The sequence below is a fragment of the Salminus brasiliensis genome, chromosome 3, assembly GCF_030463535.1.
Source record: "Salminus brasiliensis chromosome 3, fSalBra1.hap2, whole genome shotgun sequence".
Taxonomy (NCBI): domain Eukaryota; kingdom Metazoa; phylum Chordata; class Actinopteri; order Characiformes; family Bryconidae; genus Salminus; species Salminus brasiliensis.
Window position 1 is genome coordinate 4,345,926 of NC_132880.1, and position 27,069 is coordinate 4,372,994.

The 27,069-nt window shown below is 41.7% G+C and overlaps 2 protein-coding genes across 2 annotated transcripts in view; one reads left to right on the forward strand and one right to left on the reverse strand.

The window, feature by feature from the left end:
* The window catches only part of ppap2d (phosphatidic acid phosphatase type 2D), a 33,486-nt gene extending 29,844 nt beyond the window's left edge, over window positions 1–3,642 (reverse strand). The window contains exon 1 of the mRNA XM_072675211.1: window positions 2,970–3,642. Coding sequence (XP_072531312.1) covers window positions 2,970–3,171 — 202 coding nt within the window. The 5' untranslated portion in view covers window positions 3,172–3,642. The remainder of the gene's footprint in view (window positions 1–2,969) is intronic.
* tnfsf18 (TNF superfamily member 18) lies at window positions 2,671–17,608 on the forward strand. The gene is made up of 3 exons (XM_072675213.1): window positions 2,671–12,821; window positions 15,000–15,054; window positions 15,193–17,608. Exons 1-3 carry the CDS (start codon window positions 12,645–12,647, stop codon window positions 15,540–15,542), a joined length of 582 nt encoding a protein of 193 aa, XP_072531314.1. The 5' UTR covers window positions 2,671–12,644; the 3' UTR covers window positions 15,543–17,608.
* Window positions 17,609–27,069: the final 9,461 nt, after the last annotated feature.

Below are 27,069 nucleotides of genomic sequence, written 5' to 3' on the forward strand. Positions count from 1 at the left end.
CTTTTAACAGTGTAGTCATCTCTGATGACTCCAGGCCCAATTCAGGCTTGTCCACAGGGCATGTGTGTCTTTCAGAGGCTCCTCACAAACCACGACAAAGCTAAGCACAATGCTGCCAACTACACACACACACATGCACTCTGTCCAGCAGCCAGAAAGCGGGGGCCTGCGCCAGCGAGTGAGCGAGCGATCTTCTCGGTATGTCCGAGGGCCCCCCGAACAATCCGCCTTGTTGTTCTGTGTTGTTATCCTGCGGCCTGCAGCGGACACACACACACACACATACACACACAGCAGGCATTTCTGAGACAGCTCGGCAATCAAAGCCTTGCTCGCTCCAGCTCTGGGGACTTATTAAAAGTGGATCGGAATGCCGTGGCATGAATACGCCATTCACAAAATGCCAGGAAGACAAATGAACCGGATCTGGCTACTGTACGGGCCTTTGATTTTGGGGCATACTGTTGTCATGCAAATCCTGAACTGGAAAGGGAATAATACATTAGCTGTCTCCTAAAAGCTTAGCCAGCTGTGAGTTTGATCCGCGGTGATGCCAAAGTCATCCGTACCCGAGAGTCCATGAGAGCACAATTGACCTCCCAGACTGATGCCAGCCAATTTAGGGGTCTTTTCACTCATGTGACAGACTTGGTTAGTGCCCACCTCCAAGCATGTTGAGCTGACCAATGACACTGCATTAGTAGCATTGGTCCAATGACATGTGTGTCTAGAAGGAAGGATGCTATAGCCTTCCCCCTCCCAGGTAGTCCCAGATAGTGGATGGAAACTGTTAATGATAAAACTGGGTAGAAAGTCTGGGATCTCCATCTTATCTGAGTCGATCACATTGTAGACTAGTGGAACCAGGCCTACTACTAGAGATCTACAGTACTACACAGTTTAATTCCAATGTGATGTCTATAGTCTTATAGTCAGATGTTCCTGAAGATCTTAGCTGGAGCAAAAACTGTACATCAAAGTGGGAATGGGCACAATACACCAATCAGCCATAGGATCAGCCTCATAGACTGACATGTGAAGTGCATACCATTGATTATCTTCATCTACAGTGGCATCTTCCATGGGGTGGGATCTACATATTAGGCAGCGGGTGAGAGGTCAGCTCATGAAGGTGATGTTTTAAAAGCAGGAAAAATAGCTAAGCATAAGAATCCGAGCCGCTAATGAGGGTCAAACCATGACGGCTAGGCGACTGGGCCAGGTTTTGTGGGGGTTTCTGGTATGCAGTGTTCAGTACCTACCAAATTTGGTCCAAGAATTGATCCATGGAGGCCCCACCTCACAACTTGCTCAAATGGTGGTACTAATGTTAAGGCTGATCTGTGTATATTGTTTGTACATTCTTGTGATATTGACATTTTGGGCCATAAAAAGCTGAGGAACCCCACAGCACATCTTGCAAAACTACATGGGAACTACGTAGCAGTATCAAGGCCACCAGTTGGTCAACCACTTGTTTCTACTGGCTCAACAGAAAAACAGTAGGCCCCCTGGCTAAACATCACTGATACCTGGACCTCACTTTGAGAACCATGGCTCTACCCAACCATCGCCCACAGTAGTAAAAGTGAATTTCTGTGGCAACGTTTTCCTGAATCGAGGTGCTTCTATAATCTGACAAATTGTAGATCACAGTCTGATCTGACCAAAGCAGCAACGAGGAAATCCTGCTGGTTGTGTAAAACGTGAATGTGTGTGACACCATGACCCTTCGCCGTCCTGACCTCAACTGTCATGAGACCATGACACATTTTGCAATTCTCTTAATGGAAAAAAGGCTTCAACTTCCACCCATCCACTGAAATTCCTCCGTATCAACGGGAACATTTCTGAAACGACCATGGGACCCCATCAGCAACTAGTGACTCTTCAGAACTGGTGACCGCCACACAGGACAGAACTGAAAACAGGGCTTTAGAGAAGCACTCTCAGCAACGATACTCCCTTTCAGACTGCCCGACATCAACAGTGGAAGGAGCTTCCAGCGACATCTCTGGAACGTTGCTTGGCTGAACTTGCTAGGACGGCCTGACCTGACCACGTTCTCCATCTCGAACAGTTTTGAGATCACCTTCAATGCCTTCCCAGACTCCCAGATATGCATCAGAAGGGCCCAGATACCTCCTTGAATCCAGAATCAAGAGATTGGAGTGGAGTGGTAGTGTAACCAGCAGACCCAAGAACTTCAAGCAACCTTTATCATGGGTGTCTATCAGCGTTGTGGGATCAAGGGAATGGTACAACCACACGTTTAACAGACCTGTTGGTCTGCCTGGACAGGTTGGGCTGGGCTCCATTACCATGCCCAGCAATTACAGTCACATCCAATCAATTTATCTCCAGTCTTCTAGGACCTGTGCTAGCCTAGGCACTGCCTCTAAGCGTTCGCCATGTTTTACTTACTCCAGGTTTTAAACAGAAAACTAACAAAGCTGAGGGAAATAAACCCTAATTTAGCTTCCAGCTAATCTTATCAGCTTATATAAGCCTCCTCAGAAGTTACTTGGCGGGGGGGAGGGAGGCTAACAACAGACTTTGGCATCTAGTCAGTCAGAGGAGCTCCATGTTCCCTAGCTCACTTCTTCGCCCCCTTGTTTACTTTTTTTTTTGTTGTTGTGCTGTTGCCATGGAGACGCCAGAATTTCCCTCGCGAGCAAGTCCGCTCGAGCGCACAGGGGAGTTTAAACCGCCAGGAGTTAACTAGCTAGCTAACGTCTTCAAATTTAGCCCAAATTACAGCCTAATTTACAGCCTTTTCCTTGCTTTCGGAACCCGTCCGAACCGAAAGCGACTCATTTCGTGAATCTGCTGCGTCAAGAGCTGTCAAAAAAGTCGCGATATACCGTAGCTAAATACGCGGCTAATGCTAGCTAATAAGGTTCGGTTCGGTTCGGTTCGGTTCTGGAAGGTTAGCGGCGGGGGACCTTAAAATTAGCCCTGGCTCTTACCTACGAAGAGGCACAGTATGTCCAAGCCGACCAGCATCTTCCGCTGGGTGCAGTGGGCTCCGGCTCCAGGCTGCGGCTGGACGAACGCGTGGTTCCCGTTCTCCCGCATCCCCTCGCCGGGCAGGCTGCTGTCCGCCAGCCGCTGCTGAACCTCCGGGTCCCGCTCGCTTGTGTGACCGTCGGTTGAATTCAGCTTTTGCATGATTTCGGCTTTTTAAGCACTGCTGGAAAGGAGGAAAGAAGGGGGGACGCTTTTATCGGCGCAGGCTGAAGTTTATCTCCCACAGGTAAGCACCGCTGGCATCCTCCCGTGTAAAAGGTTAACCCAAGCCGGCCGGACAGCCAGCCAGCCAGCCAGTCACTGACCCTCACCACTGACCCGCACCTGGCCGAACTCCAGACCTGAGAGCGCGGAGGGTGGAAAGGTGGGGTAGTTTTGCCATCCTCAGTTCACGGTAAGTCCAGTCCAACTACTGAGAGGAAAACACACACACTCCCTCTCTTACTCACACACACTTACACACACACACACACACACTCCTCCAGGGAAAACTCCACTAAAGCCCGTCATGTGTTGTTCCAGTGGAGTCGCCTTGCAGCATGTGGTGTGTTTTTCCTCTCCCTCCAAGAGCCACAAAACTTTCTGGCCTTTTCTAAAGGACCGTGTTTTGATTTGTAGGCATTATTATTATCATTATTCCCCCGCCCTCCTTCTCTCCCACTCTCCACTCCCTCCTTCCCTCCTTCCTTCCCTCCCTCCCTCCCTTTCTTTCTCTCTCTGAGCAGTAAGTAATCCATTACCATAAACATAAGAAAGAATGGGAGACGAAATACGTCTAGAAGTCTAGGTGAGTACCAGTAACCAGTGCCAGTACCATTTCCTCATGCATGTGTGGTGTACAGTTACATAAATATGAAAGTACTGTTATGATTTAGTTCCAAGTTTCCTGGGAATTTGCAGCTGATAAAACTCAAGGGACCCAAGATGGTCCCGTGGGGGATACCGGTAATGATACACTTAGTAAACACTTGGTGCTTTTAGTTAAGGATCACAATTTTGTTGCAGATTATTATTATCATCATAATCATCATCATTATTATTATGTTGTTGTTGTTTATTATCTTATTAATATCTTTTCTCCCTCAAAGCGTACCCCGTCAAAGCTTTTGGACACCACTGTTGTACTTTTCGTACCCTATTCGCACGAAGGAAATCCCTATAGGAGAGCACCCGGTCAGATTTAGCTTTGCAGCAAGTACATTTTTATCTTAATTATCTTAAAACTGTTTTTGTTCCACGTTAAGAGCAGTTATGAATGCAGCTCAGGAATGTAATAATTACGTCATAGTAAAAAAAATTAATTAGCCTCATATGTTTTATATAATTTCATTTTGAAACATTTCTATCGATTAGGGCTGGGCGAACGTTACGTAGACATGTTGTATTGCAATATATTTACGATGCACGATATTTATCATGCGATTTTGTCATGGAGACTGAATTCTGCAGATTTTACAATTTGTGTTACAACAAATTAAGCCTCACAAAGTCTAACAAAGAGTGTAAGAGCACTTCTGTGAAACATTACCAATATAACTGAACCACTCGAATACATTAAAATGAATCTGTTCCAGAATTTAGAAGAAATATGCAATTTGCACCACTTAGTGTTCATGTGCAGTTTAGCATTTAGAGTTATTCATATTATTATTTAGCATTTAAGCATGTTTGGACTCATTATTAGAGCCTAACATGCAGACAAGAGCTTAAATTCAACAGCAGCTGCAGATTGTTTTTCTACTCCATCCAATTAAACTGGACTAGTTCAATTAAATTAAATAATCCTTATTTAAACTCTGAATACACTGAGGGTCACCCTTATTTACGATGTATCTAAGGCAACACATTAAATATAGATTAAAAATGAAAGCAAGAAATTAGTAAAGTGCCACAAGACATAAAACAAAAGAAAATTAGAATAGTTAAATCTAAGAGTAAAATTCTGATTAAAGCAAAGCACACAAAAGTGATAAATAAAATATAAAATGTAAAATATTTACATCGTAACAATAAATAGAGTGAAAACATAAAACCAAAAAAAGGTGGTTTAAAGAGACTTTAATGAGTTTAGAGTGTAGTTTTACTCTGTAATAAAATGTGCAGTTGGTCATTGTTTTTTAAGAACTGGCGATATATCGACAATATTGTCATAAAAGCCTCTTGTGCATTACAATAAAATGTATCACAATTTAATCAAATGTTTCCATATTGATGATATATTTTAAATGATGGTAAACTACATCATATAAAAAGCACTTGACAACAATAAGTAAGGAAGAAGTAAAGTTCTTTCAGAAATGTAATAGTAGAAAGTGTTTTTATTATTCAACAATCCATTGCTGTCCCTCCATCTGTCTTAGTAAAGAGTCAAACAGTTCCTCTGTTTTTGTCAAAAGCACTACACTATTTAGCTTTCAGTAAATATGCTGTAAACATATGTTATAGCTGTGGTTATATCTCACTTGTATTTTAATCTTCATAGTTGTGTATAGGGCAAAATATTGAAACTACTTTGCTTGTGTGGTTCACAAAGGTTCTGTCTGAAGTGATTTGTATTTAACTGATGTTAAAAGCAAATCACAGTTTTTAAAAAAGCAACCAGCAGGTGGCGTAGGTCTGCAATTTTCCTACCCACAGCATGTCCCCTCATCTGCATACACAGTATCAGGATCATATCTAGATACGCCACATAATAATGCAGGTGTAAACACACCCAAGACTCATTTAAACCAAACACAAATCCAATCACTTAATCCACTTCAGAAGGTGGTCTGATCTGAGACGCAATTAAGCCTTTAATGTCATAGCAGTGTAAACTCATCTGTCTCTGCAACCCAAACCCAAACGCCTCCCAGTACAGCCAAAACACCAGTAATAATTACTGGCCAACAAACGAATTTGTATATTGTGTCCCACACAGCAATCGGTTTTCAGTCTGACTAACCAGGGACACATTTGACTACCAGGTGTAAGTATATATCAGGGCTGTCAGGATACAGTCCGGGTACTAGTCACAGTAAGTGGCCAGGTATAAACAGTCAGTAAAACTGGAAGAAAATAGTTAAATAGTTAAGTGCTATTTTGTTTTACGTGTCTCACTAAACTACAGTGTGGGCAGCCTCACAACAAACGTAAGTCGTAAAGTCCTAAAGAGCTGGATCAGTTCCCTTCATGCAATAGCACTTCTCTTAAACTGTTTGATCCACTCAAATACATTAAAATTAATCTGTTCCAGGAAAAGATGCAATTTGCACCACTTAGTGTTCATGTACCGTTTAGCATTTAGAGTTACTTGGATTATTATTTAGCATTTAAGCACATTTGGACAGTAGCCTAATTATTGTAAGACACATCTGATCTGAGGGGCAGTGTGAACAGCAAACACATTGAATCTGACATTTTCAGTTTGGCCACTTTCATATGTGGGATTGACGTCCATAGGAGTGTGGCAATTCACTCTAATTGCAAGCTGAGGAGAAGGGAAAATAGGTGACAGCAGTGAGAGATTTTTTTTCGTGGTATATTGAGGCAACAGACTTCACAGGAGCATGATCAGACGAATGCCGAATATAGGTCACTTTAAAATATATAGTGTGAACATCCCAAAAAAAGGATTTGGTGAGAAAATTTGGTGAGGATTTGCACTGATATATCTGCTGTGTGAATGTAGACTAAATGTCCAGATCTTTCAGGTTTCTTAAGACGTGTGATACATGTGTGATACTTACCGGTGTGTGTTTTTTTAATCAGCAGTGGACTGTGTGGTTTACAATGGATTATTGCTATTTGAGTAGTTTGTGTGAAAAATAACAGTCAGATAACTGCCAGTTTGCTTTACGCCCTGTAGATGGAGACAGAGAATCACTTGTTGAAGTCTTGGCAGTTTGAAAGCCTGCATTTGAGCTCTGCTGCTGACATGAAGACCTGACAGTGAAAGTGACTTCAAATCACACGTAATGGGATATACTTCTTAACAGTCAGGGATTTTAAACACCAAACTGGAAGTTCCAGCACTAAGGCTTTTTAAATATGAAAGGTTTGGTATGTTGTCCTGTGATAAAATTAATCAAAGTTCTGTGTATAGGAGACTAAAAATGATCCAAAATCACAAATCCCTACATTATAAAACCAGGAGCACTTTGTAAAACACCATTTCTCACAATAGTTTTAAGACCCTTTATTCATTACATTGTAGAAGCCCGTTTTGAGCAGTGACAGCTGCCTTCTTGAATACATCTCTACAAGCTTTGCACATCTGGATTTGGGTTCAGTTTATTAAATTATTAAATCATTCTCTCAGTTGCTGTTAAATTGAATGGCAAGTGTCTCCAGGTGAACTGCCATCTTCAGGTCCCTCAGTGTTTTGCCCAAAGAGGTCAGTCTTAGACTCACCAGACCAGATTTTTTTTTTTTTTTGCTAAATGCCCAGCAGGCTGTCACATGACTTTCACTTAACAGTGGCTTCCATCTTGCCACTCTGCCATAAAGACCTGATTTAAGAAGTGCTGCAGACATGTTTTTTCCCTCCAATAGGTTCTTCTATCTCTGCACAGGACCTTTAAAGCTCCTTTAGATTGACTATTGGGTTCTTTCTTCCCTTCCTAACCAAAGTACTTCTCTACTCTAAGACGATACAAGGTTGTGCCAACTTCTTCCATTTCAAAATTCTGCCATTGTCGTCCTGAGAGCATTCAAAGAGCTTTAGAGATTGTATTATACTCTTGCTCTGATCTATGCTTGGCCACAACCTGATCTTGGAGATACACAGACAGCTCCTTGGACTTGACTTGGTTTCTGTCCTGATAGTGCAGTCCAAACTGTGTACCCTTATAAACACAAGTGTTTGCCTTTCCAAACCATGTCTATTCAATTCACACTGCAATTGTAAAACTCCAGTTAAGACCTATACACACAACAGGCCTAGACCCAGGGTCTGAGTACCTATATTTTAAGGGAAAACTCTTGTCAAATGTAAACCCACTGCACCACCTACCATATACCACCTATATCTATATATATATATATATTCAGAGCTCATTAGTAATATGAGGTCATGATGTGTTGGCCTAGACCTTAAACAAACTCCTGTAGACTTTGGCAGGGCAGTAGACTTCACCCACAGCTGTTACCAACAACACATTAACCAAGTTTTACCGTCGGAAATCCCCTGTGGACTGTGGTGTACATTAAACCACACCACCAGTCTACCAGGCACTCGTTTACAAGCCCTTAAAACAGTGACACAGAGTGCTCATATTCTCAAGGAATCTTAAAAAGTCTTAAAATAGTTTTAAAAATGTTTGTTGTAAAACGTAATTGAAAAAGTTTGTTGTGTATACTAAACTCATTTAGTTAATTTAGATAAATAAATAAGAACAAATAAAGACAAACACACTAAAAATACATGGATACAATCTGTATATACATGTTTGATTTTCACATCTGTTGGAATACAACATCATCAGCACCAACATCTCAGACCAAAACAAATGCTTTGTATTCAGCCACACCCTTCTCCTCAGCCACGCCTCCCTTTTCCCATTTGTGTTTTCAGCAAGGTGTTGCAAAGCCCAGAGAAAGCAATTGTTCGCTAGCCAAGCAAGGGGATGTACATCTTGGCCATTATGTCATTAGTAACTTGATAACGAGCCAACAGTTATTTCTTCGATCTGCCAAGTCGGCTAAATCTATGAAACGTAGTCATTCTCTTGCTACTCCTGCTAACCCTAGCACCTCAAAACATCAAGTAAAATATTGATATTGATTTAGCAAACTGAATGTTTGAGACATTGTTTGAAAATGACCGTCAAATTACTTTCGCATTAAGGAAAACAAAAGCCAGTTCAGAGTCATGTTGGAGGCTTTTGGCAGCTCTTAGTTCTTCCAAGTTCTCCATCTTGGAAAAGTCAGTCCAATGTTGATTCCAGTCGTGTCTTGATTTCTGAGGACAAACGTTTTTTTCGGACGGTGTCACAGTCTTGTATCTTGGGGAGGGCAAAACAACATGTGGAGAGGGCTGACGTTTCCACAGGGTGGGACTAATATACGCAGCCGGCATATGAAAACAAGGAGCAGAGAACAACACACAGAGGGTGTGTGACTACATCTTTACATAGAAATTATGCCAGGTTCACGCTACGTGACTTTTAGTTTAGTCGTCAGATCATTATACCCTGTTGTCATACACGGCCTGTTGTCTTTTGAATCTTTTAGTGGTTGTGATTTGCATACTACATGACTGATATTTCCCCAGAAGGAACCCACAGCGAGTCTTGTCTGCTCCCCAAAACCATTTTTGCCACGAAAACACATGCGAGAACTGATGCGATGCCATGTGTGAGACCCGCTTTTGTTTTCTTTAAAAAATGAATTTCGGAAGATATGAGCAATACAGTTGTCAGTGCGAAAACAAACAGAAGAAAAAGAAAAGAATATGGGATAATGAGAAAGCGGAAAAACTCCAAAAAATGAAGTTGGGGGCTTGTGAGGCATCGGCGATCACTCTGCAAGCTCCTGGATTGGGTCTTTCATTAGTGTACTCACAGCAAACAAGCCAGCACAAAGGGGAACACCGATTTGCCTCCAACCTGAGGCTTTTGTCAGTGATCTCCAAAAACAATTCGCAACACAAGATTGTGGGTAAAATCGTGTAGTTTGAACCTGGCACTAGCTGCTTTGCTGAAATATTAATGTTTAAAAGATTTATCATCTTTAATACATGCCATATTTGAGTGTGTGCATTATTTTGAGGTAGAAATTACATAATTATTTTTTGAGATCTCAGAAAAGTACAAAAAAAATATTTAATATTGTTTTAAAAATATTACAAGGAGGGCCATTTGTTTTTTTTATCAAAATGCAGTTTGTTGACTGGTTTTCAGCTTGCATGTTTGCAAGGCTGCAGGCTTACAGTATATCCTGTTTTGTTCAGCAATTTCCATTATCCTACTGTTACATTCAGTTATTGTTCTGGTAATTTACTGTCGTTGCTGATAATTATCTAAGCTTTCTTATCAGTTAATGACTGAGCAAGCTCAGACACTCTTATTGGAGGCTGCAGTGGTTATGCATGAAACAATGGAAAGCAATGAGGAGGAGGACCAGAGCAGCAATTTTACGTGGCCATCCATTCCATCTGATATCTCAAGTTGTCTTTGCTTTTCTCTCGTTTTTTTGTTTTGTTTTGTTTCTGGTTTTAATCTTCTGCCTATGTGCTTCTGAGTCACCGAAAAATAACTGCGTTAGTGATTTTGTTTTAGATTTTTCAGTTCCTCTTCTTTCCCCTGCAGCAATATTGTCTGACGTTGGGAGTAGGACATGTTACTTCTGTTTGTGGGAGATGAGGAGGTTTTGTATGGGTCACTGTTTTTTGTTATTTATAATTTCTCTTCCTTTACTTAGTTTTAGAGAGGCGATTTGAGGAGAGTGATGAGTTTTGAAAAGAAGTTTTAAAGTGCATGATGTCATTTTGTTGTTGTTGCGAAACTTGGGCAGACCACAGGCCTTTACCCACAAGGAAATGGCATGTCAAGACATGTACTGAAGAAAAAAAAACGATTAGTGAGAAAGTAAGAATGAATTGCATTAAATGGAATACTTGGGAAAACATCTACAATCTAGACATTATGAAATTTGTTAGATTTTCTGTGTGCGCACACATACAAATCTACCACATGACTCAAAGGGTTGCGTTATTTGAGTTGAGTAATTCATCCATCGCTCTATGTTGTTACAGAAATAGCCAGGTTCTGCTTCCCAAAGCACAGCCATATCATTATACTTATAATTATGATTATATATATATATATATATAACTATGTCTTCACATATCCAAGTGTTCAAAACATTGTATATTAACATTAATTACACTGGAAAGTTGTCTGAAGTGACAAAGCTGATGATGGTATTGTCATATTTCATGCATGGGCATCACAGCTAGCCAGGGCATGCCCAGTATCACAGTATGCACACATAATATATAATTTAGTATCACTTAATGTTGTAACTATAATATATCTGCTCAATAATCTGTTCACTAATCACCAATATCAGAATAAATACATGTAGTTTAACTAATCAGTCCTTCTTTAAAGTAAATCAGGTGAGCTTCGGTTGGAACTAAACAAATACGTATTGTGGATGAGATCCACTGACAACCGAGACAAGACCCAAACCTGTGTTCGTAAAATGTACATTCATGGCATTTGGCTGATGCTCACCCAGAGCGACTTGCATGTGAATTATGTTATACTGGTAGGTTACTGTAACGTGGTGTGCTTGCCTAGCTGAGGAATCAAACCTTTAAGGTCAGGTGATGTTGTTATCCACTACGCTACACCACCTTTTACTATTTATATCCACTTATTTACATAGGGCCCTGTTAGATCCCAGTCACGCCCGCCACTGGTCACGTTACAAACAGTTAGCCCCCGTTTACACCTGGTCACTTCATGCGTCTTAAGGAGCAGGATTATATCTGTATAAGACAAAGCCACATAAAACAGCAGGGGTAAACACACCCAGGACACATTCAGACCAAATACAAATCCGATCTCTTAAACCACTTCAGGAGGAGGTCTGAGGCACATTTCAGCCATAGTAGTGCAAACGCATCCATCTCTCGACTACCAGTACAACTGAATCAGCAGTAATAATTGCTGTGCAACGAGCAAATCTGCATATGCCCTATTCACAGCGATCAGATTTCTGTCTGACTTACTGGAGATGCATTTGACAACCAAGTGTAAATGCATGTTATCAGGATACAATCTAGACTGTAGTTGCATGAAGTAACCAAGTGAGACTTTGTGCTTTGTTCAGAAAAGGGCGTCAGCGACTTCGCTATTCATGAACTATTCATAAACTGACCAATAGAAAAATTAAAAAGGTTCAACTTAAAGGTCAGGTGTTGCCCAGATCTCAGAAGGGGAATCCTCACTGTAGACATTAGCTTTTTTAGGAAAAGAAGAAGAAAGAGAAAACAGAAGTTCAACAGAACAGTGGGAAGTAACAGGCTGATTTTAAAGCGCGTAGAACGATGTCCGTAGGCTGTTTGAACAAGTTTTAGCACTGACCACCCTTTAGTTGAGGTTTTGTGGCACTGATGATGTTTTTCTTCATAATTGTTTTGATGAAACGTTTCCGCCATGCTATGGCTTGTATTTGTTGCGTCGCTCGGCTTCCTCTGACATCTGCCATCGGCTAGAGGGGGCCCGTCCCTTCAAGTTGAGGGAGGTGTTTCTCTGTTCATTTCTCTTCATTTTCATAGCTTTCCTTCACTTGCATCACCGATGCTCTGTGGGGAAAGTACACTACAACCTCTCCACCTGGACACCTGCTGAGGAAGCCACAGCACTCTCACACGTCGATACTCCTTTTATTCACCGTCCACGCAAAAACCAAGCAGCACAGGAAGCACAAGTCAGTCTGAGGTTTCTCAGCAGCCAGAGCTGAAGGGAAGGCACAGAGCCAGAGACTGTCTTTAGTTCTCACTCTCTCTTTTGCACTTGATTCCCGGTCTCACTTCACCCATCAGTGCCCTGTTTGCACCTCTCGCCTGCGCCTGGTTGGCTTCTTTCCGGCGGTGGGCCGTATGCACGTAAACCTGCGGCGCTATGTCTGGATCTGGCCGGCTGTGTAACAAGCTGGACACCACCAATGAGGACCATGTGGCCCAGCTGAGGAGGCTGATTTGGCTGCTGATGGTGTGGGCCTTCTTTCTGACTCTGGGTCTTGCTGTCTCCATCGTTCTACACTTCACCCTTCCAAGACAAGAACCTTCTAAGAAAACGGTACAGTATTGTTTTGCTGTTTGTTCTGCTCTTCAGGTTTTATACCATTTTGACAGTTGATGATAAGTGTAAAATTGGACTGGAAAAATGTGTGATATTGATATTTAGTGCTTAATAAATAACCCAGTTACACTTACTGCACATGTGCAATGTACAGTTGGTATCAGGAGCCAGTTACCAAATGCTAATATTTAATTTTAAATGACGTCGCTAGAGCAATTCCTTAGTAACTCTTCAGGAATGATGTTTTTCACAATATGAAGGCAGTGTATGGCTCGACTATTTGACCAGTCAGGAGAAAAGCAAACCTCCATCGCATTAGGCTTATAAGTAGCAGACACTGCAGTGTAAACCTCTGTCACCTAAGCAACAGGTTCACACATGTAACAACATGTTTCCACACAACGTATGTCCTATATGACAGTGTCGGTGTAGGCTTATCTTAGGGGTTCCCAGACAGTCAATGGCAGAGCAGTTTCTAACCACAGATGCCCTAATGGATAATTTTTGGAGTTCGGTGTGAGCTCAAACAGATAGACAGACTATTAATATATATATATATATATATATATATATATATATATATATATATATATATATATTCAGTTTTGAAGAATTGCCATGCCAGCTCCTCCAGTGATTTCATTTCGTAGTAACACGTGCAACGTGTATGGTTTTTTGGTCTGAGAACAAGACGAGTAAGCTTCTGAAACCATGAGCTCTCCCAACAGTGCACAGTTTTGTACACGCTTGCGGAAAATGGCATCATTTGTGGTACAAATTTACTGTAGTCAAGACGCCAGTTTACCTGTTTCTTCCTCTCAGATAAACTTTAAGGAAAGAACAGTGTCAGCAGTCTCAGGACGGTATGCAGATAGCACAATCAATACACAGCATCTCAGTGGGTTTCCAGTGTTTATCCACTCCTTGTAATACCAGCACATGTCTCAGCATCAAACTGGCACAACGTCACCATCGATCTGCTCCAACATCCGGAACACAACTCATAGTGTTAACCAAGGTGTGGAACCCTGAGAGGTGGTGGTTTATTATCATGCTGACTCCATTTCCATTCCCAGGCGTCAGTTCACCTCTACAGGCAGGGGCAGTGCAATGGAACCAGTTGTCCCATTTTGAGAAAGAGGAGGGGGAGCATATTTCATGTCTTGGTTAGTCATCTTCAGCTAGCAGATCGAACAACCACAGACACAAGACAAAGCAGGATATTCTGCTATGAGTCACAGCTTCTTCTTTTTGATCTGTATGTAATGAGTGCAGACAATGAGAATCACTCTGCCTCTGGGACTCGCAACAGCCAGAACTGTTCATTCCCATCCTCATGTTCTTACCTTCAAAACACACCAGTGACTCCAGTGCCACTCCGGTCTGGTTGTCAGAATTCCCTTCTGGATATTCGGTTTAGCAGCAAACTGTACGCTACAATCCCACTGACCAAAATAAATAATGCCTTGTAGGCAAAGACATCGATATCCAAGAACACACTACTGGACAGTTGGGTCATTTGTGTGTTATATGTCCAGGGTTCGTACGGGCCATGGAAATTAAACATGCTAAAATCCAGTACTGAATAGTCCTTGAAAAATAACAACATTGTCATTGTCATTTTATGTAATAATATAAACCACAAACTTTTATAGTCACATATTTTTTCACATGACCAATCGCTGTGTTTCATATGACCATGCAGAGTTTCATGCATAACAATAAACAAATTACAGGGAAATTCTTTTTGGTACTTGAAAAGTCATGGAAAGTACTTGAATGTATGAACTCTGTTCAAGCCAGACATTGTGATTGCTGTCCAAAAAACATGTATCTCCAAAGTGGTAACATCATAGGAAAAGGCATGTAACATTTTTTTATTAACAAGTTTATGTAATGGTTTGAACCCTATAGCGGCCTCTGTACACTGTGTGAATAATTCTGGATTAACAGACCAATAGAAATGCTCTGAACTACTTGGAATAAATTCTAATTTTACATTGACGTCCATTCAAAGCTAAGAACGTTTTTGTCTTCTGTAAAGTCACTATTTTGGAGATACTAGGAGAGATGTTTTTCACTGGACAGCGACGATATACGGAACAGTTAACAGATGTATCTTGGAGAAAGCCTTGTCACTGATTTACTATAATGAAATATTTTTGAAATTCACAGGATGTGACACCGCTCTCAGAACCCCCTGTACTATTCAAATTTGATTTTGATGATGGTAAGACTGAGCATTTTTATTTTCCTGTTGTCCACAGATGTTATTACCCACTAAATTCTCATCACTTGTTTTATTGGTATCAGTGTCTGAGTTTATTTCCCATTCACGCCAGGCAGTAATTATTCCCTTTACTTCTAGGGTTAAAAGACCCAAATGGAAGAACTGAACTGATGTGGAAAAACGGAATTAAAAAGAATATGACAGTGGAAGTGGCAGAGGATGGCAAATATTTTTTCTACCTACAAGTGACCCTGCAGTCCCGGAAGGCGGGTGTGAATTATACAGTTCTGGTGGAGATATTTGATCAAAAGGAAAATCAGTATAAAGGTAAACTCTTAACGGGACATATAAACGAATCACAGCTGTCTACTGGATTTATGGGTAAGGGATTCCCCTCACCAGGTGGAAGGAGTCTAAAGGTTACCTGCAAACCAGGGGGATACCTGGACAGTGAAAATACTTATGTGGGCATAATAAAACTCGGCTGATGTCTGAAGTCCGCTCATCTGGTATCGAGACTGAACTGAGGTGCTGGAGATAAAGGAGCAAAGATTAAATGTAGAAAAGCATCCACACACTCAAAACCGTCCAAAAGGTTCTTTAATCGACAAGCTTTCGGGCCAGAGACATTATTCAAGGCATAGGTGGGTAACAAATGAATACAACAGTGCTATAAGTTTAAACAGCACTTTATTGGCCTTAATACATGGCACATATGTAAGTCAGCGGAACTTGTAGTCAGGCATCATGGGAATTGTAGTCCTTGATCTAATACACTAGAAGTTGGACAGTGTCCACATGTCCAAACCAAAGAAAAATACACAATAATGGAGATAACGTCATTGTAAACACCGAGCCCTCAGCCATCATAGAACATAAACCGTGAATAACATCTGTAGTAGTAACCTGTGGCCCGAAAGCTTGCAGATTACAACGACTTTTGCCCAGATTTAAGTGAGTGGATGCTTTTCTACATTTTATTGTTGTTAAAGAAGTTCGTAGTGCTACCTGAATGATATTTAATGTGACACATTAAGGTTACAGGCTGATTTTCTGTCTGTATTTTCCTACATTTAGGCCTACAAAGAAGCACACATATGGCTGTTTCTTAAGAGGCCAGATTCATGGAAAAGAATTTGATAGTTTCTTATTTTCCTTACCTCCCAAGTCAAATATTGTGGACACAATTATTTATTTGACATTTGGTTATTTTCTCTAAAATTAAATAAGCGATTTTTTTTCCATCACAAAGGACAGTGGTTCATATTGCACTTCACTTTATTATGGGTTCCACAGTGTTTGTTGGAGTGGCCTGGTCATTCCTCAAAACACAGAAAGCACTACCCACTGTTTGCCTACAGGGCTATAATAGAGAAGTTGCTTCCAACAAATGACAGTAAGAAATCAGTAGTTATTAATGTTTATTGTTAAGTGTCTTGTTCTTGAAATTCCTTTCGGAACTCCAAAACACACCAAATTAACCTTTTAATTCGGTTTGATTATATTTGTAGTAATAGTGTGTGAAAAGGTATCCAGTATGAAATTGTAGCCTCATCTATAGTCGATACAACATAAAGGACAATTTATAAACAATATTACATACTGGAATAAATGCCATGCTTCTATGTAAGCTATAGAGGATTCGGAATGAGTCTGAAACACCCAGGTTTAATACATGTACATATTTGTTTTTCCATTTTTGTTTAATATTGTTTTTGTGTAATTTATTTCGGTGTTGTATTTATACATTGTAACTTAATTTCAACATGATGAGTTGATATGAATGTATTAGTGTTAATACGACGACTAAAGTTACTCGCTTGTTGCATATTATATATGTACAGCTTTTTTTTCCCCTCTACATTTTACACTTTGAAATACTTCCGCTTGTCTACATGTTTCTTTACATTTGACTTGTTATTTCCATTACTTTGTATAATCAGGTTCAGATCACCCCTTTGTCGTGACTGCGAGCTCAGTTTCCCAGAATGGAACTCCAAAAACCACTACAGTGACATTTTATCATTTCTAGGAAAAAGTTTCTTTTTATTTCTAGAATTAGTCAACATTTTTTTTTTGTATATTTGACAGGGGCTGAGTAAGTTCTAATCTGATCACATCTACTGATATATATATAGTGACTCTTTTAATGCCGAATTCACTTAGAATTGACCAGTTTCTGCAGTTGTAGCTGCTTCTCTTCATTACTTCAGAATCTTGTTTATAGCATCTTATGGTTATATCACTCTTTTCTTCACTTTGTTCCAGCAGCACCTTTACAAGGTTATTCCACTATGAGCCAATAAATGAATGAAGGTGGCGGCCTAATGTATGAGACCCTATATATGAAGGCCTGACATTGAGTTTCAAAGTTTTCCCGTCAGTTTGTGTTTTAATTTGTCTCTCTGTTTAATATAAGCTCCGTGTCAAACATTCGAATGTATTCAAGGTCACACTGAGAATGGCTCCTGCGTCTCAGAAGGCCTCATTTCTGTATTATAATATGTGTTTAAAAATAAAATACATTGAAATAAAAGCTCTTTTTTAACACTGACAGACGTGTTGACTTTTAGTGTTAGTGGGAGTGACATTACACTAGTCAGCAACACATTCCATAAACCCCCTCATCAGAAAGTCTGAGTCAGGCGTGGGATCCCACAAAAGACAGAAGAGCAAAGTATTTCTACTGAAGACTGACTTTTTTCTCCCTGCATATACTAACATTGCACGTCGCTGCCCCCTAAATCGGCCTCCCTTCACCTTCCCTCTACTAACCCCTCGATTAACCTATCTGCTGCCATGGGAAATACTGGTAGACCGCAACTCGTGCTGGGTCGTGTGACTTTACTACACCGTATTCTTTAGTGGTGACTCAGCTGAGAGACCCCTATTATGATTCAAAAGTGAAAGCGTGTCAGTGACAGATTTGCTAAATTAGTTCCCAGCTGAGTAACAGCTCTCGAAGAACAGATAACGTGGTGATGATGGGGGGCCGGCCTGCGCGGCCTCATACACTCATCATGGCTTAGAGACAGTGAGGATATCAGGGATCGACAGTATGTTTGTGCTGGTTCTATATGGACCTAGTTTAAAGCTTAACACATTAACCATCCCAGAGCCCACCGGTGGGTCCAAATGTGTCACACACTTCTGTATCTTAAGAAAAGTCAGCTCAGTTGGCTTGTAGTCACGTACACCCTTACGAATAATGGTGCTATAAGTGGTTCTTTAAGCAATGCCATTGCTTCCATAAAGACATGTAAGAGTGATGAACCTGGTTCTTCAATGGCCTTGAGGTTCTTTGTAAGGTGGTACTAAAGCTGGGATTTTGAGGGGTTGAAGAAGCTCCACATAATATAAATAAAGGTTCTGTGCCAATTAGATGATTTTTTTTAAATTATTATTATTATTATTATTATTATAATTCCTAGAACAGGTCCAAGCCAAGAACTGTTTGGCAACTTTTACTTTTAAGAGTGTAAAATCCCAAAAAAGCTGGTGGTTATTCTGTTATTTTTTTATTGTTGTTGCTATAATTCAGCGAATAGACCAGGGTAGTAATGGGGACTTTTGCAGAGCCAATCAAAAACCAAAAGTGACAAACAATTGAGCACGAGTAAAAGCTGATCAGTCGTTGTCTTCTGACGATTCTTGTTACCCTTAGATGCATAATGAACAGAAAAAATTCCCCCATGCATTCAACCCCCAGCTAATAATCACTGGTCTTGCTGTCAGTTAAAGATTTCCGAATGCTATGCTTCCTGTTAAAGGTCAATCAGTACGCAGGTTCAACCGACTTGGCCCACATTCCTGCTAGCTAAGTGAGATGACGCTACAACCTTGTGGTCTTGGACTGGCAAAGCACTGTTAATACTATTCATACTATTTATGTATGTTGGGATCTTTTCCAGCATGAGTTATTTTTGTTTGTTTGTTTTTGTTGGTTAAGGAGATCTGCTGTGACCTGATGTGAATCGGTTTTGAATGGTTCAAATGCGAGCTGATATTCCTGCATTACAGCCAAGTGGGTGATCGGCTAAATTTAAGAGAACGCTCCCGTTCAGAGTAGTGGAATCACTCATCGCTCTCAGATGAGCTCGTCACATCTGCCCACTCTTCTGTCTGCGCTAGAGCCCAGCCTCAGCTGTTTTCCACCACACTGCATCAGGAAGACATCAGAAAGAGAGAGCGAGTAAAGTGAGAGGCATTTCCTATCAGAGTCCAAACCGAGACATCATAGAAACACGTCACAGAAAGATGCAGATAGAGGGAAAAGATGCAGATAGAGGGAAAAGATGCAGATAGAGGCAGAGATTGTGCATTCCTTTGATTACGAGGCTTAATTTGGGTTATTAGACTGATAAGCGGGAGTGGGGGGTGTCGGTGGCCACGAGAATTTCACTTTCCCTTTAACCGAGTGAGTGATTACACTGCTTTTCCCCGGGACCTTTCGCCTCAGCTCTGACCTTAAGCGCCAGGCTCATGTCCCTCGCCCCTTGGTCTCCTTAGGTCTCCTTCTCTCCCACAGTGGAACAGGAAAGTGATTTATGCTAATTACAAATCATGACAAAGGCTCATGAGATGCTGGGCTGGAAGAAGGGGCTTTGAGAGGAAGTGAGCCACGTCTCAGCTTTTCTTGAGTGAAGCACAGGGCAACAAGGCCATGCCCTGATGAAAAATTGCCACTTCCCCAACATACCACTGAGTTCACCACTGGTTTGGAGATAAACATCTTGCTCAGTGGTTTCTGATGAGAAATATCTTTCTTCTTACAGTTAGAAAGAAGTTAGGTTCACTAGGTTTACAGGTTCCATACAGTTTTGAGAAGATCTGAGAAGGATCACCATATTCAGGAAGGTCTTTGCAGATGTTTCTAAATAAGCTCTGATTCCAAGATTATCAGTTCCAACATTTGTAACGTAAATACGTTATAAGTCATTGGGAGACCCATACTGACCCAAACTGCCATCCTCAGCTAAGAGGACATTAATTCAGATGGTCAAGAACATCCCAAGAACCACCAAGGCACTCATTTACATTTACATTTAAGGCATTTAGCAGACGCTCTTCTCTAAGTGCTTTGCTATTTACCCAAGAAAAACCTCAACTAGTTTGAATAGACTAATAATTCAGAGATCCTCTAAGTTTAGACTCTACTAAACACAAGTCAATAAGGAGACCACTTTACTATTCGCCCAAGTATTCTCAGAGGAGGAGGGTCTTCAGTCTGGGTTTGAAGACAGCAAGCGTTGGACTCCCAGGGGAAGCTCGTTCCACCACTTTGGTGCAGGACAGAAAAAAGCCTGGACGCTCGTCTTCCGTGGATTTTGAGGGATGACGGGTCGAGCCGAGCCATACTTGGAGCTCGAAGGGCTCTTGGTGCGGATCAGCTTTTGACCATCGCCATTAAGTACTGATGGCACTCCTGCTATGAACTGGGATCTGCTAGAACACCAGTGTCACTGTCTGCAGTCAAGCTAGTTTATATGCTGCCATGGACTGAGAGGCCTTCTCAAAGTCCTGACTTCAACCTTTTGTGAAAATAATATCTGTGGACAGCGGTGTTTGAAGATTGGCTTCATGCCAGGAAGCCAGCAGATATAATTGAACTCATTAACCGAACACCAAGAAGAGTGGTCACACACCCAATCAGAAATTTGGTCTTTTTTGATATTGGTCGTGCACCAGGGACATTTAACCAAATCAGTTATACAGTACCAACCAAAAGTGCTCTAAGAAAGGAAAACCGTTGAACCGGCGACAGGGTCATGGGCTCACTGATGCGATCCATTAAGGCCAACTTCTGCTGCTATTTGTCTTCTGTGCCAGATACCACAGGACATTTTCAGAGGTCTTTTGGAGTCCATGCCTCGAATGGTCAGATCTCTTGTGGTGGAACAAGGAGGGGGTGGGGAGTCTACTCAATATATGAACATATGGCATGTGGTGCTAATGTTATGGCTGATCAGTATATCTAAAGCGACAGGACTAGGTTCTATAACTTCAGCAGCAGTAGTTGAGCCCTGTTTTGGGATATGTAGAACCCTGTTTTTAAAAGTTCTCTAAAGAACCATAAGCAGGAGGATTTCCATCATATCTCTATTACAAATGTGGTTCTTCAGGGATCTCAGAGTATATGTATACATTTCTTGTGTTGAGTTCGGAAAACTGCACCAAATTCATGTTCTTATTCTGTAAATGATGTCGTTCTGACTCAAAAACCAAACATTCATGATGAATGCATGTTCAACTTTCAACCACAACTGTAGGTTCTCAGTTCCCAGAGCCCCAACAAAGATAACAATCTGCTCATTTATTCCCTGTTTTGTCTCAACGACGTTGTTGCTCCAGTGTAGACTAAACTACCCATGAGTCATGGTTGCAAAAGTTTGTGAGTAGCAAAAAAAGCATTACAATGTTCAGCTGCCACAAGTTCTCCCACACCATGGGCCCACCTGCTCTACAGGCTCCATTATGATTGGCCTACCTACGCTAAAGGTAGTGACGCCTCTGTACTTTACACCGTGGTTAAATGGACATGGCGCTGGCAAAGTAGTGGGTGTTGTGCTAGTACAAGTGTAGCAGGGGGTTTTACACACGTAGGCTAAGTGTCACTGATTGGCTGAGAGTGACCCACTATCCAAAAATATCAAAATGATAACATCTTTGTGGTCAGAAACTGTCTGGGTTGTGGACAGACTGTTAACTCCAAATCAAATATGGCTATCAAGTATGGCTATCGGTGGCCCCCGAGAGTATAGAGAGAGTGAAGAGAAGGGTAAGCTTTATCTTCAATGTCCAAAAATATCTAGACACCCCTTCTAATTCAGCTACTTTAAGATGCACCCTTCGTTGGCCATTGTGTTCAGTTGTGCCAAAATAAAATGGGATGCTCTGGAGGTCAATGGCTTTGTTCCCTAGTGTCATGATCCACTCGGTCTGAATGACGGGAGAACACTCGCAGGGGATGGACCAAGCGAGGAGTTTATTGATAACAATAAACCATAAACAAAACAGAAATGCAGCACCAGTTACTAGGGATAAGGAAGAACTAAACAAAACTGACAAACCATACTGGGCAAACAAAAAGAACACACCTGGGGCTGGTGAGGCACTAGGGCAGTGCTAGCTGCCGGGGCTGAGCCAATACCATTACTCAGAAACATAAACCTCCAAGCCGAGCCTGGGAAAGCTATGAACTAGGACATACGGAGTAGCGCTAGTCAGGCGCATTGAACTTACTAGACTTGAGAGCGTGAGGAGTCAGCCACCAGACCTAGACGACTGTTCCAGTCCGACGGTGAGGAGAGCTAACTGCTGAAACGAGCTGGAGAGTCGCTCACTCCTGGGGCTCCAGGACCCCAGCTTGCTGAACCGAAGAAGCCTGGCGAAAGATCGCCGCAGACCTGCAGTAGCTCCCTAATGGACCCCGAGATGAGAGCTGCCTAGCTAGTTAGCTTCCCCTGCTAAGCTAGCTAGGTAGAGAGAGTCTATACCGTTAACTGAATAACCTGGGTGCATGTGGTGCACTAAGGGTAATCCTCAGCAACCAGCAACTGGCCCTAGCCCTACTTAAATACACCAGCCCACAGGTGTAACACATTAACCAGACAATGAACAGTCACATGACAAACAAAACCAGAAACCAAAATGGCGACGAGGGGTGTCAACCCAAAAGTCCATTTCAACATAAAGTCCTTCCTTCGAATAAACCCGACATGGTTCAGTAACAAATAGTTCATCTTTTCCTGTGAGCCACGGCCCGGGACCGCCTTTGGGGCGGGCGCGGCGGCGCGGGCGTGACACCTAGCATATACAGTGCTTATGTGGATTGAAACATCTGGTGATAAGCCTGTTACATACCAGCCAAAGGCCCCAAAGTATGACCATGTTTAAAGTATTGGGCTGACCTTAATGACCCTGTCATAGATTTAGCTTTGCATGACCTACTAACTCAAATGGTGTCAATAGTGCAGCCCTTGTATCTCTAATTGCACTTCCAATTCTTATCAAATTAGAGTGCACTGTAACTAAGCAGTCGTCGATCGAGTGATGAAGGTCCCAGTGACTATCGCGAATATCGCAGTGACTATTGTGAGAATCTGAGTGAGCGATTTCCAAGTGATAGATTTTTGAATCATTACGGCTCTAATTAAATGAATCACAAGCACAGCTTGAAAGGCTCAGATTTGGTGGATAAATGACAATTAATGATACACTGATCTACCATAACATTAACACCAGGAGAGGGATCTACATATTAGGCAGCAAGTGAACAGTCAGTTCTTGAAGCAGGAAAAATGGGCAAGGGTGAGGATCAGAGCATCCGACCTCATTTACACCTGATCACTTCATGTGGCTAGTATCCGGATTGTATTCTGATGTGGTTTCGGCCACATTTGATTACGCTTGGTAGTCAAATGTGTCTCCGGTTAGTCAGACTGAAATCCGATTGCTGTATAGGATGGAATATGCAAATCTGCTTGTTACACAGCAATTATTACTGGTGTTTTAGATGTACTGGGAGGAGTTTCGGTTGTGGAATGAGTTACGTTAACATGGCTTGACGTTATCCAGATATAATCCTGAAACTCAAGACCGATGAAGTGACCAGCTGTGAATATGGACATGGCCTAGATTGTGATGGCTACATAACAGAGTCAGAACATGTCCAAAACATCTGGTCTGCAGTAGTCAGTACCAACCAAAAGTGCTCTTTTGGAAAACCGTTGAACCGGCGACAGGGTCATGGGCTCACTGATGCGATCCATTAAGGCCAACTTCTGCTGCTATTTGTCTTCTGTGCCAGATACCACAGGACATTTTCAGAGGTCTTGTGGAGTCCATGCCTCGAATGGTCAGATCTCTAGTGATGGAACAAGGGGGGGTGGGTCTACTCAATATATGAATATATGGCATGTGGTGCTAATGTTATGGCTTATCAGTATATCTAAAGTGACAAGACTAGGTTCTATAACTTCAGCAGCAGTAGTTGAGCCCTTTTTTGGGATATGTAGAACCACGTTTTTAAAAGTTCTATAAAGAACCAAAGGCAGGAGGTTTTCCATCATAAAGAAGAACCATTTAAGTAGTTAATGTGCTTCAATCAAGCATTTGGTTCTTTAGATTTCTTTCCATATAGTTTTGCATGCTCTTGAGAAGTCGTTAAGTAGTTAATTAGTCATCATCATGACCTGAGCAAAAGTTTGGGCACCTTACAAAGTCAGAACCTTACATAGTAACCCCCTCTTTGGCAGAAATCCCAAATGTAGATCTATTCCCGAATGTCCTATCGTATTCAGGTCGGAGAACTGAGGGCCATTCCAAAAGCTTCAGTTCTTTTTTTTTCAATTAATCCACAGTGGATTTTGGGTCGTTATTTAGTTGTAGGAGCAGTGTTCTTTTAAGCTTCAGGCTTCTAACAAACAGACTTGTATTCTGTGCAACAACACCACCTGTGCTTCCCTCCACCCATGCAATATTTGCAATGCCTCTGGCAGCAGACCAATCCCAAAACGTAGATCCACCCAACGTTTAATAACCAGAATACAGTTAAGGTTTTCTTCTCATGACTCTAGCATGAAGTTGATGCTTGTGCAAGCAGCAATGCTGCACAGTGGAACGGTGCACCTCCCTAATGACTCAGCTAAACATTCCTGCAGGTTCTTGGCAGTCATATGGGGAATTTGCTTTGCCTTTCTTACCAGTGTATGAGCAGAGCAGTTCTCTCCAAGAGGTTTTTTTGGGTCTTCCAATGTAGAAACCGCAAGCTGGAAGTACTTAGCTATCTTTAAGTCTAGCTTTCCCCTGCCTTGTTTACATCGAGAACTTTTAGGCCTTTAGGCTGTTGCTTTCAGGAGTCCATTTCTGAGTTTCGGGGAGCCTTACCAACCAAAGTTCAAAATCCAAGATGGCTGCACTGCACATCAACAGTAGTAAAAGCAGTAGTATTGCACTATTTATCAGCGCTTCTATCTTCTATTGTTCTATTTATCTCATTAGATCAGTCCTATACACACAGTAATGTGTAAATTCTATCTGTGGACGTGTTTCCATGGTGTTTGGATGTGCAAAATACCGAACGATGCGTCATTATCAACTGGTATCGCTAACAATTCTAACCTGAGACATATGCGAGGACAAAAAGTGGGACATATTTTGGTTAGATTCACCATAAAACACTGGTAAAGGATTGTCCAACCAGTTGTGGTAAGCTCCAAAGTCTTTTGGAAAACTACCAGTCTCAGAATGATGAACTGGAATGTGTGACGTCTTTCTCAGCTCTGAAATCCGATTTTCTAGGTAAAGTGAACACAGCATAAGTACAAAGTTTAAGGAGTCAAAAAATATATCAAGCTTGGGAATTTGATTCGGCTGACAGCTCTTAATTACAGTTGGTGACATGCCTCAGGCCCGATTTGCTGCTAATCATGGTCTGATACCTTGTCAAAAAACAAACACCCTATCCTTTGCAACACTTAGGGTGTCCAAATTTTTGCAAACTTTTTTTTAGATATTTTGGTTGTGGTACTTCTCAATAACTACTTCTCAGAAAGAAAGAAAGAAAAACCCCTAACTCAATGTGTCATTTGGCCAAGGGTGCTCGAATCTTCATGTACAAATGTACATAGAACCATTTACTGAGGAACCCTTGAAGAAGCCAGTGTTCTCAGGAATGCTTGCAAAACTGTGAACCACAGAGCACAGAACTGTGATTTATTGCATAATTCTTTTCACATCTCGCATTACAGAGTCGCAGTCTTCACCTCAGGGCAGCAGAGGGCGATATCTGCCCTGTGTCTGGGCCCCCGGGGGTCTGACACCAGTTCCTTTCTAAACAGGTGAACTGTCAACCATCACAAACACCACTGCACATATCTTTGTTTTCTGTCTGCGTGTCACACTTTCACCAGGGGCTGCCCGTAGAATCACAGCCCCACTGCAGCTCATCAACAAAGAGGGAAACATGAAATTCTGATGGTAGGAGATCCTGCACCAATACTTCACTTTACCTACATTCACACTTTCATTGATGGATGGATACATATGTGTGTGGCTGGCCAAGAATATAAGAAGAAAAAAAAAACAAAGTCTAATCAGCCATAACATTAGCACCACCTGTCCAATATGGAGTAGGTTCCCCTTGTGCTGCCACAACAGATCTGATCTATCAAGGCATGAACTCCAATGGTGTTCGTGTTCCTGTGCTATGTGGCAGCAGATCCCAGATTTAAGGCCTGTAAGTTGTGCGGTGGGGCCTCCGTGAGCATCACTGAGCCTTAGGTGTCCATGACCCTGTCGCCGGTTCACTGATTGTTCTTCCTTGGAGCACTTTTGGTAAGTACGGACCAACGCATACTAGACCTGCCTGATGCTTTGGAGATGTTCTGTTTCTAATGTTCTGGCTGATTGAAGAACCATGATTCAGCTGACGGCTCCTAATTACAGTTGGTGACATGCCTCAGGCCCAATTTGCTGCTAATCATGGTCTGATACCTTGTCAAAAAAACAAACACCCAAGCCTTTGCAACATTTAGGGTGTCCAAACTTTTGCATCGGCCACACTGATGATTCTTATGTATTATTACTTTATATTTTTATTTATTTTTATTTTTAAGGTATTGTGCTAAAAAACCCTAACTCAATGTGTCATTTGGCCAAGGGTGCTCAATCCTTCATGTACAACTGCACATAGAACCACTGTCTTTACTGAAGAACCATGAAGAACCCTGAAGAACCCTTGAACGGACTGTTCACTTGCTGCCTTATATGTAGATCCCACTCAGTGATGCTAAAGTGGTTCTAATGTTTTGGCTGATTGGTGTATCATAATTATTTCACAGCAGTCCCACAAAACCTAGCCTAGGGTTATTTAAGGCGACACCATAGAAGAACCACTTTCCTTTTAGACCTTTTGAAGAACCAAAAAGGTTCTGCTGTGGCAACGTGACACCCTAAGAGTGTAGTAGTAGAGCAACTGCAGCACAAACACTAGGGGCAGCAAGTGACTCAGCA

What these genes read in the sequence shown, in the direction of transcription:
- tnfsf18 (XM_072675213.1), top strand. Translation starts at nt 12,645, where the DNA reads ATGTCTGGATCTGGCCGGCTGTGTAACAAGCTGGACACCACCAATGAG. An exon ending in AAGAACCTTCTAAGAAAACG is followed by an intron (nt 12,822 to 14,999) that starts GTACAGTATTGT and finishes TGAAATTCACAG; the next exon opens with GATGTGACACCGCTCTCAGA. An exon ending in CAAATTTGATTTTGATGATG is followed by an intron (nt 15,055 to 15,192) that starts GTAAGACTGAGC and finishes CTTTACTTCTAG; the next exon opens with GGTTAAAAGACCCAAATGGA.